This window comes from Somniosus microcephalus, chromosome 17, assembly GCF_052327205.1.
Source record: "Somniosus microcephalus isolate GS21.2 chromosome 17, FLI_Smic_1.0, whole genome shotgun sequence".
Classification (NCBI taxonomy): Eukaryota; Metazoa; Chordata; class Chondrichthyes; order Squaliformes; family Somniosidae; genus Somniosus; species Somniosus microcephalus.
In genome coordinates, this window is record NC_141003.1 from 8,024,673 (window position 1) to 8,038,085 (window position 13,413).

At 47.8% G+C, this 13,413-nt stretch overlaps 1 protein-coding gene across 2 annotated transcripts in view; it reads left to right on the forward strand.

The window, feature by feature from the left end:
• Positions 1-13,413, forward strand: part of amdhd1 (amidohydrolase domain containing 1) — a 61,537-nt gene that overhangs the window by 15,881 nt on the left and 32,243 nt on the right. For both annotated transcript variants that reach the window (XM_086009883.1, XM_086009882.1), the window contains exon 6: positions 6,471-6,595. In XM_086009883.1, coding sequence (XP_085866009.1) covers positions 6,471-6,595 — 125 coding nt within the window. The remainder of the gene's footprint in view (positions 1-6,470; positions 6,596-13,413) is intronic.

The following is a 13,413-nucleotide window of genomic DNA, read 5'->3' on the forward strand; positions in this document are numbered from 1 at the left end:
CAATATGAAAGAAAAGCCCAAAATACAGAAAAAGTCAGTACTACTGAAGGACTATAATGGACAGAAAATAGATAGCTTAGGTGTATGCAGACTTAAAGTGACAGTCAAAGACAAAGTGCATCATCTCATGTTTTCTGTTGTGGCTGAAAGGCTTGATTCACTACTGGGTGACAAAGCTTGTGAGGACTTAGAACTGGTCAAAAGAGTCTACCGTATAAACTGTGCCATAAGCAGACCAGATGACTCGGTGGATTCTGTAGTGAATAATTTCCAGGATGTGTTCAAAGGATTTGGAGTTCTACCATTCACTTACAAGATCCAGCTAAAGCAGGATGCTCAGCCAGTGGTACATGCTCCACAAAGAGTTCCAGCACCCCTGCGTGACCAGCTCAAGAATGAACTGGACAGAATGGCCACACTAGGAGTCATCAGGAAAGTCGAAGAGCCAACAGACTGGGTTAACTCCATGGTATGTGTAAAGAAAAAGAACAATGATCTAAGAATATGCATGGATCCAAAGGACTTAAATGCAAACATAAAACGTGAACAATACCAGATTCCCAAGCGAGAAGAAATCACCAGTGAAATGTCAGGTGCCAGATACTTTACAAAGCTCGATGCCTCACAAGGATTTTGGCAACTAAAACTGGATGAAGAGAGCACCAAATACTGTACCTTCAACACACCATTTGGCAGGTATTGTTTCCTCAGAATGCCTTTCGGGATAATATCTGCATCTGAAATCTTTCATAGAGCGATGGAACACATAATTGAAGGTCTGGAAGGAGTTCGGGCCTATGTTGATGACATCATCATCTGGGGCTCCACACTGAAAGAACACAATGAGAGACTGACTAAAGTGCTACAGAGCATACGCCGGAATGGACTGAAGCTCAACAAAGCCAAGTGTCAGTTTGGCGTCCAGGAAGTCACTTTCCTAGGAGATAATCTATCTGGTAAAGGAATAGAGCCAGATATGGAAAAAGTAAACGCCATACTCAAAATGCCCCGACCCACTGACAAAAAAGGAGTGCTACGCATCATGGGGATGATAAACTTCATTGGAAAGTTCATTCCTAACTTGTCAGCCAAGACAGCCTGTCTGCGAGACCTGCTACATAAAACAAATGAGTTCACATGGACAGAAAGACATGAACAAGAGTGGATAAACCTCAAAACAGTGCTGACAACCACACCTGTACTCACCTTCTTTGACCCAACCAAAAGAATCAAAGTGTCAACGGATGCATCAAAAGATGGCCTAGGTGCGGTCTTGCTACAAGCAGAGGGTGAAGATTGGAAGCCTGTTGCCTATGCCTCCAGGTCTATGACTGATACTGAGTGTCGATATGCCCAGATTGAAAAGGAATGTCTAGGCTTGGTAGTTGGACTAGAAAAGTTTCATGGCTACATATATGGACTTCCCACCTTCACAGTTGAGACAGACCACAGCCCTCTGGTTGCCATCATAAAAAAAAACCTGAATGAGATGTCTCCAAGGATTCAACGACTCATGATGAAGCTGCAAAGATATGACTTTGAACTGATCTACACACCAGGCAAATACATAGTGTTAGCAGATGCACTATCCCGAGCACCCACAATGAGTCATGTGAGCTCTACTGAAGAAGACGTGGATGTTCATGTGAGTATGGTCACTGCTGCGCTGCCCGTGTCAGACACAAAATCAAAGCAAATAGCAGAAGAAACAGTAAAAGATACAGGCCTAGAAATTGAGTGCCCTTAGCGCCGATTTTGCGGCGCTAGAGGGCCTAGCGCTGCATTTGGTGCCGGCGCCGAAATTGCCTGGGGCCCTTACGCCGCGGTAGACCGGTAGCGCTGCGCCGGCACCGATGACGTCATCGGTGTGCGCAGCGTCCCGGTTGCCATGCCGACGGGCCCCAGCGCCGAAATTCAGTTGCGGCCGCCTCGCCCGTGACAGCCGCAACTAAGACTCTGGCAACAGAGTCTTACGAGTCTTTGCGCCGGCGCATTAAAGGCCCCGCGGCGGCCGGCCGCTTTCCCGCCGGCCGCCTGGCCGCAGCTCCCTCCCCGGACTTCCCCCCCCCCCCCCGGAACAGAAGCAAGCCCGGCACTTGTCCGAGGTGCCGGGCTCATTTTTTAAAAGATTTTCGCGGGCCGCGATCGGGTGCAGGCAGCTCCTCCTTAAGGGAAGGAGGAGGCCTGCACTTCCCGAGCCTGCTGCACCGCATCGGGTGCCGCAGCGCCGGAATTGCGGCGCGAAACGGCAGTTAGCGCCGATTTACCGCCGCAAAGACCCTTCAGTAGCGCCGGCAGCCGTTTGGGCACGGCCCTGCTGAATTTTTGGCGCGCGCAGGGGGACTTAGCGCCGGCACTAACTTCCGGCGCTAAAGCCCTGGCTAAGCCAAAACTCAATTTCTAGGCCACAGTATTACAAACAGTAATAGAGAACATTCATCATGGTTGGCCAAAAGGTTCCTGTCCAAAATATTTTCACATAAGGTCAGAATTGAGTGTCGCAAGTGGACTATTACTAAAACAGAACAGAATAGTCATTCCACAGGCTCTACGTCAAGACATGCTCAAAAGGATTCATGAGGGACACCTCGGAATTGAAAAATGCAAAAGGAGAGCAAGAGACACTGTTTATTGGCCTGGCATAAATAAGGACATTGAGAACATGATAGGCAAATGTGAGACGTGTCAGAAACACCAAAACAAACAAGCAAAAGAACCAATGATAGTAGCTGACATACCAACAGCAGCATGGCAAAAGGTTGGTATGGACCTTTTTCATTTAAATGGTAAAGACTATCTAATAGTGATTGACTACTATTCTAACTATCCTGAGATGGCGCTGCTCTCAAGCACCACAGCAAGCAGTGTCATAATGCATGTGAAATCCATCTTCGCCAGACATGGAATTCCCAGGATTGCTGTTAGCGACAATGGTCCGTGCTTCAACTGTAAGGAGTGGCAACAGTTTGCAGCACATTATGACTTTCAGCACATCACATCCAGTCCTTTGTATGCTCAGTCAAATGGTAAGGCAGAGAAAGGTGTTCAAGTTCTCAAGCAGCTACTGAAGAAAGCGACAGAAAGCAAGTCTGATCCTTATCTCGCCCTGCTGAGCTACCGAGCCTCACCTTTAGACTGTGGTTCTTCACCTGCTGAACTACTAATGGGTTGCAAGTTGCGCACCACGCTACCCTGCTGTGCAAAAGAACAGCAAAGTGAGGAACTGAGACAGAGACTTCAACTGTTAAAGCTGAAACAGAAATCATACTATGACAAGTCATCCAAAACTCTAAAACCATTGACAAAGGATGATGTTGTCAGGATTGAGGATCCAGATGCATGGAACAGGAAAGCTACAGTTCTTGAGGAAGTAGGACCAAGGTCATACACTGTTAGAACTGAGGAAGGACAGATTCTCAGGAGGAACCGCCGTTCCCTCCTAAAAACACAAGAGACTATTCAAGACCAGATTGATGACAATGCCGCAACTGCATCTTGTCATTCACTGCCAGAACAATCTCATGAAGGCACATCAGACTTACCCGTGTTGAGAAGATCCACACATGAAGTAAAAGAGCCTGATAGACTTAATCTTTGAGTACAATGTAAAGCTTTGAAAATGTGTTGACTGTTTTGAAAATGTTTATGTTTATAGAGCACTAACAAAAGTGTTACTGATATTATCTTTATTGTTTTCTTGAAAGTTGATTGATATTGATTTTGTTAAACCTCAAAGAAAGGGGGATGTAATGATCAATAACATGTCATTCTATAGTGGACACTAGGTGGAGCCGTAGAGCTGTGTAGAGCTGTATATAAGACTACACTACCCAGCTGTATATATATATTAAGACTACATTACCCATGAGGCACTAGAGTACCCACAAGGCAGCAGTCAAGATGGAAGCCTCTACAGATACAGTACCTAGTCCACATGTGCTCAATAAAAGTGTCTGGCAAAAGCTAGCTGTGTTCATAATAAGAATGTCTATTTATTAATGAACATAACAACAACAACTTGGATTTATATAACGCCTTTAACATAGTAAAATGTCCCAAGGTGCTTCACAAATCAGATATAATTGGACACCGAGCCACATAAAGAGATATTAGGACAGGTGACCAAAACCTTGGTCAAAGAGGTAGGTTTTAAGGAGTGACTTAAAGGAGGAGAGAAAGCGGTAGAGAGACAGAGAGGTTTAGGGAGAGAATTTCAGAGCTTAGGACCCAGGCAGCTGAAGGCACGGCCACCAATGGTGGAGCGATGAAAATCAGGGATGTGCTAGAGGCCAGAATTGGAGGAGCGCAGAGAGCTTGGAGGGTTGTAGGGCTGGAGAGAAAGAAAGAAAGAATGACTTGCATTTATATAGCACCTTTCGCAACTTCAGGATGTCCCAAAGCGCTTTACAGCCAAGGAAGTACTTTTGAAGTGTAGTCACTGTTGTGTATGTAGGAACAGAGAATGTTACAGAGAGTGGAAGGAGCGCGGCCATTCAGGGATTTGAACACAAGGATGAGAATTTTATAATATAAAACCAGGTGTTGCCGGACCAGGAGCTAGTGTTGGTCAGGGAGCACAGTGTGATGGGTGAACGGGACTTGGTGCGAGTTAGGACACGGGGCAGTGAGCACAGGGGTGATGGGTGAACGGGACTTGATGCAAGTTAGGACACGGGTCAGGGAGCACAGTGTGATGGGTGAACGGGACTTGGTGCGAGTTAGGACACGGGGCAGTGAGCACAGGGGCGATGGGTGAACGGGACTTGATGCAAGTTAGGACACGGGTCAGGGAGCACAGTGTGATGGGTGAACAGGACTTGGTGCGAGTTAGGACACGGGGCAGTGAGCACAGGGGCGATGGGTGAACAGGACTTGGTGCGAGTTAGGACACGGGTCAGGGAGCACAGTGTGATGGGTGAACGGGACTTGATGCGAGTTAGGACATGGGGCAGTGAGCACAGGGGTGATGGGTGACCGGGACTTGGTGCGAGTTAGGACACGGGGCAGTGAGCACAGTGTGATGGGTGAACAGGACTTGGTGCGAGTTAGGACACGGGTCAGGGAGCACAGTGTGATGGGTGAACGGGACTTGATGCGAGTTAGGACATGGGGCAGTGAGCACAGTGTGATGGGTGAACGGGACTTGATGCGAGTTAGGACACGGGGCAGTGAGCACAGTGTGATGGGTGAACGGGACTTGATGCAAGTTAGGACACGGGGCAGTGAGCACAGGGGTGATGGGTGACCGGGACTTGGTGCGAGTTAGGACACGGGGCAGTGAGCACAGTGTGATGGGTGAACGGGACTTGATGCGAGTTAGGACACGGACAGCAGAGTCCTGGATGAGCTCAAATTTACGGAGGGTGCTAGGTGGGAGGCCGGCCAGCAGAGTATTAGAATAGTCGAGTCTGTAGGTGACAGAGGCATGGATGAGGGTTTCAGCAGCAGGTGAGCTGAGGCAGGGGCAGAGATGGGCGACGTTACAGAGGTGGAAGTAGATGGTCTTGGTGATGGAGCGGATATGTGGTCGGAAGCTTAGCTCAGAGTCAAATAGGACGCCAAAGTTGCGAGCAGTCTGGTTCAGTCTCAGAAAGTGTCCAGGGAGGGGGATGGAGTCAATGGCTAGGGAATGGAGTTTGTGGTGGGGACCAAAGACAATGGCTTCAGTCTTCCCAATATTTAATTGGAAGAAATTTCTGCTCATCCAATACTGGATGTTGGACAAGCAGCGTGACAATTTAGAGGCCGTGGAGGGTCGAGAGAGGTGGTGGTGAGGTAGAGCTGGGTGTCGGCAGCGTACATGTGGAACCTGACATTGTGTTTTCAGACGATGTCGCCATGAAGGAAGAGGAATAGGAGAGGGCCAAGCAATTAGTAAAGCAATTAGCTGCACACAGCGATGGATTAAATGCTTCTAGAATAATATACACAGCTCTCTTGGAATGTTTCTGTTCCTAGTGCAAGGGAGTATTAAAGGAAGTGTCTTTAATCAGAGAAATGTAAATCATTGAGCTTACAAACTGCCTTTACACCCAAAACTGACAGCTCATCCATGGTACTTCAGATTGGCCTCTTCCTTCGTGCTTTCAACATCGCTCAATGAGATTCTCAAGAATGAGATGCTCCAGAATCTGGGCTGTTGGGTCTAGTGCGTGGTGCTGTGCACTGCAACTTTAATAGGTTCATTCACAAAAAATAACGGGCTTAAAACAGTAACAGATGAGCAATCCACTCACCTGAAATTTTCCGTCAAGCATTTGTGACTTGTGTTTTATGAAATACTTGGATAACTGGCCAGTGTAAGGGGCTCCATTCCTGTTGAGGTCTTTATTCATGTCCATAGGTTCATTTGACCCTCTGGTGTCTTGAGCATTTTAAGTCATGGTGCTGTGAATTAATGTCGGGTTGGGGCATTCTAATGCAGAAAGGTCTGTAGCTGCCTCTCACCGTTAATCTTTTCTGCCAAACAGCTCGGTGCTGAACTTGGAGCTCTCGCTATAAGTCACCTCGAGGAAGTGAGTGATGCTGGAATTGCCGCCATGGCTTCTGCTAAATCATCTGCCGTGCTTCTCCCGAGCACTGCTTACATACTGAGGTATTGTGCTTTACATAGAGTCTAACTGGGGCAGAGGAGCAGAGGGATCTAGGGGGACAGATTCACAAATCATTAAAAGTAGCAACGCGCTGGGGTTCATTTCTAGAGGGATAGAATTGAAAGCAGAGAAATTATGTTAAACTTGTATAGGACCTTGGTTAGACCACCAGGAGAATTTCTTTGCCCAGTATGTTCTTGGCCCAACTAGGAAGGAGGCATTGCTGGATCTGGTGCTGGGGAATAAGGTGGGCCAGGTCGACCAAGTGTCTGTGGGAGAACACTTGGGTACGAGTGATCATCGTATTGTAAGATTTAGATTAGCAATGGAGAGGAGCAAGGAACAATCTAGAGTGGAACTTCTAAACTGGAATAGAGCTAACTTCAATGGGATGCGAAAGGATCTAGCCAGGGTAAAATGGAACCAGAGACTGACAGGAAAAACTGTTACAGAACAATGGGTGATCTTTAAGGCGGAGATGTTCCAAGTACAGACTAGGTACATTCCAACAAGAGGGAAGGGTAAGGGAACCAAAGCAAGGGCTCCTTGGATGACAAGGGAGATAGAGAAGATGATGAAACAAAAAAAGAGGGTGTATGATACATGTCAGGTGAATTCTTCAAGGGAGAACCAGACCAAATACAATAAGCTGAGAGGGGAAGTGAAGATGAAAATTGTTGTGTGTGTACCTTTAAGAGAATAACTGGTCTCAGACTGCAGTACCGGCAGTCACCACCCCTGTATAAAAGGCGCTAGCGAGCCTCTGTTTTTCAGTTTTCACTATTGACTTCCACCAGTAAAGACTTGTTTGTTTTCACTCCTGCTGGTCCGTGTCTCAATCATTCACGGACGTAACAAAAATAAGATTGGCAAAGAGAGAATATGAGAGTAGAATGGCGGTTGACATAAAAGGGAACCCAAAAATCTGCTACCGGCATGTAAACAGTAAGCGGGTAGTAAGAGGCGGGGTGGGGCCTATTAGAGACAAAGAAGGTGATATAGAAACATAGAAACATAGAAGATAGGAGCAGGAGTAGGCCATTCGGCCCCTCGAGCCTGCTCCGCCATTCAATGAGATCATGGCTGATCATCCAAATTCAGTACCCTGTCCCTGCTTTCTCCCCATATCCCTTGATCCCTTTAGCCTTAAGAAATATATCCAACTCCTTCTTGAATATATTTAATGAATTGGCCTCTACTGCCTTCTGTGGTAGAGAATTCCACAGGTTCACCACTCTCTGGGTGAAGAAATTCCTCCTCATTTCTGTCCTAAATGGCTTATCCCTTATCCTTAGACTATGACCCCTGGTTCTGGACTCCCCGACCATTGGGAACATCCTTCCTGCATCTAGTCTGTCCAGTCCTGTTAGAATTTTATAAGTTTCAATGAGATCCCCTCTCATTCTTCTAAACTCCAGCGAGTATAAGCCCAATCAACCCAATCTCTCCTCATACGTCATTCCTGCCATCCCAGGTATCAGCCTGGTGAATCTTCGCTGAACTCCCTCCATGGCAAGAACATCCTTCCTCAGATAAGGCAACCAAAACTGCACACAATACTCAAGATGTGGTCTCACCAAGGCCCTGTACAACTGGACATCCTTGTTCCTGTACTCAAACCCTCTCGCTACGAAGGCCAACATACCATTTGCCTTCTTAACCGCCTGCTGCACCTGCATGCTTACCTTCAGCGACTGGTGCACAAGGACACCCAGGTCTCGTTGCACTTCCCCTTCTCCCAATCTATTGCCATTCAGATAATAATCTGCCTTCCTGTTTTTGCCACCAAAGTGGATAACCTCGCATTTATCCACATTATACTGCATCTGCCATGCTTAGGGGCGCAGGGCCAGGCTAGAATACTCAATGAGTACTTTGTGTCAGTGTTTACTAAGGAGGTGGATGCTGACAAAATATCAGTAGAAGTGGAAAAGGTAGAAGCAATGGAAGGGGTGAAAATTGATAGACAGGATGTACTAGAAAGGCTGGGTATGCTTAGAGTAGATAAGTCGCCTGGTCCAGATGGCTTGCATCCCAGGTTGCTAAGGGAATTGGAGGAGGAGATAGCGGAAGGGCTTGCCATAATTTTCCAATATTCCCTAGATGCAGGGGAGGTACCTGAGGATTGGAAAGTGGCAAATGTGACACCATTATTCAAGAAAGGGTGTAAGGACAATCCTAGTAACCACAGTTTAACATCAGAGGTGGGTAAAGTTTTAGAATCAATAATCAAGGAATTAACGAGCACTTGGAGAGGTTTAAGCTAATTAAGGAGAGCCAACATGGATTTGTAAAAGGCAGATCATATTTGCCTAATCTAATTGAATTTTTTGATGAAGTAACAGGGAGGACCGATGAAGGGAATGCAATGGATGTTGTCTACATGGATTTTCGGAAGGCGTTTGACAAAGTACCACATAGAAGGCTGGTTAACAAAATTGAGGTTCATGGAATAGGTGGGTCAGTGGCAGCTTGGATAAGGAATTGGCTTAAGGATAGAAAACAGCAAGTTGTGGTAAATGGCTGTTTTTTAGACTGGAGGATGGTAGACAGTGGTGTTCCCCAAGGATCAATGCTGGGGCCACTGCTTTTTTTGATATATAAATATAAATGACCTGGATATTGGAATACAGAGTAGAATTTTTAAATTTGCCGATTACATCAAACTTGGGGGTGAGGCAAACAGTGAGGATGATACCAATCGACTGCATCAGGACATAGAAAGGTTAGCAGAATGGGCAGACAAGTGGCAGATGGAATTTAATACAGAGAAGTGTGATGTGATGAATTTTGGCAGAAGGAACAGGGAGAGGCAATATACACTTAATGGCACAGTTTTAAAGAGTGTGCAGGGACAGAGGGACCTGGGAGTTAATGTGCATAGGTCCTTGAAGGTGGCGGGACATATTGAGAGAGTGGTTACCAAAGCATATGGGATCTTGGGCTTCATAAATAGAGGTATTGAGTACAAAAGTAGAGAAGTTATGCTGAACCTTTATAAAGCGCTGGTTAGGCCACAACTAGAGTATTGTGTCCAGTTCTGGTCACCACACTTTAGGAAGGATGTGAAGGTCCTTGAGAGGGTGCAGAGGAGATTTACCAGAATGGTTCTGGGGATGGGGGGATCTTAGCTACAAGGACAGGTTGGAGAAGCAATCCAAAGATGTGCGAGTTAGGTTGATTGGCTATGATAAATTGACCCTTAGTGTTAGGGGGATTAAATACGTGGGGTTACGGGGATAGGGTGGGATATGTGTTGGTGTAGGGGTTACGGGGATCGGGTGGGATATGTGTCGGTGCAGGCTCGATGGGCCGAAATGGCCTCTATCTGCACTGTGGGGTTTCTGTGATTCTGTGATTCTGTGAAGCTGGATTTGTTTTCATTAGAGCAAAGGAGGTTGAGGGGTGATTTGATAGAGGTGTACAAGATTATGACAGGTTTGGATAGGCTAGACGGGGAAAGGCTGTTCCCACTAGTTGATGGTACAAGGACTAGGGGAAACAGATTTAAGGTTTTGGGCAAGAGATACAGGGGGGAAGTGAGGAAAATCTTTTTTACGCAGCGAGTGGTGAGGACCTGGAACTCGCTGCCGATGGAAGTGATGGAAGCGGAGACACTCAATGTTTTCAAGGGGAGCCTGGATAGGCACTTGAGGGAAATAAACTTGCAGGGCTACAGGGATAGAGCGGGGGAATGGGACTGACTGGATTGCTCTACAGAGAGCTGGCACGGACTCGATGGGCCAAATGGCCACCTTCTGTGCCGTTATGACTCTATGGGGGAGAAATTGGGTGAGTAGCGCCACCAGTTAGCGCCTAAAGAGGTAGTCAGTGGCTGTAGCGCCACTGGCTGCGCCTCCCGCGATATTGAGCAGGGGCGCTAATGGTGGCGTTAGCCTTTTGCGCCGCGCCGCCACCGATGACGTCATTGGTGTGCGCAGCGCCCCATTCGTGCCCCGATCGCGATATTTGGTAGCGAACGCCGCTGTAGCGCCGTTCGCTACCCGCGCCCGGTTCACGGGGCCTTGCTGCGCCGGCAGAGGCGCAAGTTAAGGTGGAGGTGCGGGGCAGCCGCTTTTTTGGCGGCTGCCTGCCAGCACCTCCGTCCCCGGCCTCCTGGTCCCCCCCCCCCCCCGCAGCATTGCCGGCTGTTTCCCAAGAGCCCGGCACTTCTCCTTGATGCCGGGCTCTTTTGCCGGCACTCGCGATCGGGGCTCACGCTGCTGCAGGCCCCTCCCCCTTAACAGTGGGAGGAAGGCCTGCAGTACCGCAGCGTGCCGTGCAGCAGCGTGTGGCGCTGCGGCACGTAGCGCTGCGAAATTCACTTTCAGCGCCCTAAGAGGGACACGGAGGGCCTCGAGCCACGCCCCGTCTCCCTCTAGGGGCACTTCAACTGAATTTGCGGCGATCGCTAATGCGGTGATCGCGGCGCAAATTCCAGCACCCAGGCGAACTTTGCGCCGCTTGGGCGTCTCAGGCCAATTTCTAGGCCTATGACTCTATGACTTGGAGTACTGTGCACAGTTCTGGTCTCCATAAAGGATATAGAGGCACTGGAGAAGGCGCAAAAAAGATTTACAAGGATGATACCAGAACTGAGAGGTTACACTTATCAGGAAGAACTGAACAGGCTGGTGCTCTTTTCTCTAGAAAAGAGAATGCAGAGGGGTGACTTGATAAAGGTCTTAAAAATTATGAAAGTGTTTGACAGGATAGACGTATAGAAGCTGTTTCCACTTGTGGGGAGACCAAAACTAGGGGCCATAAATATAAGATAGTCACTAATAAATCCAATAGGGAATTCAGGAGAAACTTCTTTACCCAGGGAGTGGTTAGAATGTGGCACTCGCTACCACAGGGAGTAGTTGAGGAAGATAGTACAGAAGCATTTAAGGGGAAGCTAGATAAGTACATGAGGGAGAAAGGAATAGAAGGTTATGCTGATGGGTTGAGATGAGAAAGGGTGAGAGGAGGGCCGTGTGGAGAATAAACACCGGCACGGACCAGTTGGGCCGAATGGCCTGTTTCTGTGCTGTAAAATTCTATGTAAGACATGTTACCCAGTGTACCCTGCTGTGAAGTACACACCTGTGAGCATCAGGTGAAGATAAGATCAGGCTCACTGGGTTCAATAACCCGCTGGAACTTACTGCTCACATTGCTTTTATCTTCAGTTTCTCTGTTCTCGCAGGTCCCACACCTTGTGTAAGGCGTCCTTCCTTGTTGAGAGGCCAGGCAGGATCCTTGCTCTCTCAGGCTCTGCTTATACAGCTAACCTGTGTGTGAGAGTAGCCCAGGGTGAGCTGTCCTCGGAAAGTCCCTCCCCTTGGAATACCTAGCCTTCACTCAGTGCCTCCTGAATCCCCTGGTTGAAACTTGATGTGGACATTCATGACCATGTTCCCCCAGTCTAGTGTCTACAGATCCAAACTCACGGACCGCGGGGCTGCACGGGAACTTGCTTCAGAATCATTCACACACAGATTGCCTGCACAACTCTTTGGGCATCAGTAATAAGAGTATTGAGTTAAACCAGCTAAAATGGTTAATCAACTGAAGCAAAACAGTACAAATTGAATTTAAAGCTTTTGGGATTAGGCTGCCTGGCTTTCAGTTATTTTCCCTTAAATATTGCACTTTTCTGACGTTAATCAATAGTTCAGTCCTTGTTGGTTTTCTTTTAATCCTTTTAGTATTTCTTACAATCCGTTACCTTAGTGCAATCAGAAAGAAAGACCAACTTGCATTTCTATAGCGCCTGTCATGAGCTCAGCATGTCCCAAAGCACTTTACAGCCAATGAAGTACTTCTTGAAGTGTAGTCATTGTTGTAATGTAGGAAACGCGGCAGCCAATTGTGCACAGCAAGATCCCACAAACAGGAATGTGATAATGACCAGATAATCTATTTTAGGGATGTTGATATTGGCCAGGACACCGGGGAGAACTCCCCCTACTCTTCTTCATAATAGAGCCATGGGATCTTTTACGTCCACCTGAGAGAGCAGACTGGGCTTCGGTTTAACGTCTCATCCAAAAGACGGCACCTCTGACAGTGCAGCACTCCCTCAGCACTGCACTGGAGTGTCAGCCTAGATTTTGTACTCAGGTTCCTGGAGTGGGACTTGAACCCATGACCTTCTGATTCACCACTGAGCCAAGAGTGTCAGTCTTTGCTTTCCAAATAAGTCAACTTCAATGACTTCCCTTCACATTGACCAGTCCCCAGTGATTCAGTGGGTAAAGGCAGTGCGTAAGTGAGCCGTACAGACCAGAAAGATCCAGGTTCAATCCCTGGGTTTTGTTGGGTTTGCTGATCTCAGTGGAGATGGCATTTTGGGGGCACTACAATTGACCTCAGGCCTCATGGAAGGAGTGCAGAGGAGAGGAGTTCAGCCATGGTTCCCAGGTGAAGACAGAATTGAGCTCAAGCGGGATCAAAAGGCTCACCCATGAAGCTCACACAAGAATAGACACTTGGACAAGCTGCCAGAGGGCAGCAACACTTGTACTCCAACATTTTTTATTCATTCTCTGGATTCGGGCGTCGCTGGCAAGGCCAGCATTTATTGCCCATCCCTAGTTGCCCTTGAGAAGGTGGTGGCGAGCCGCCTTCTTGAACCGCTGCAGTCTGTGAGGGAAAGATACTCCCACAGTGCTGTTGGGTAGGGAGTTCCGGGATTTTGACCCAGCGACGATGAAGGAACGGCCGATATATGTCCAAGTCAGGATGGTGCGTGACTTGGAAGGGAACTTGGAGATGATGGTGCTCCCTTGCACCTGCTGCCCTTGTCCTTCTAGGTGGTAGAGGTCCGTCTAGT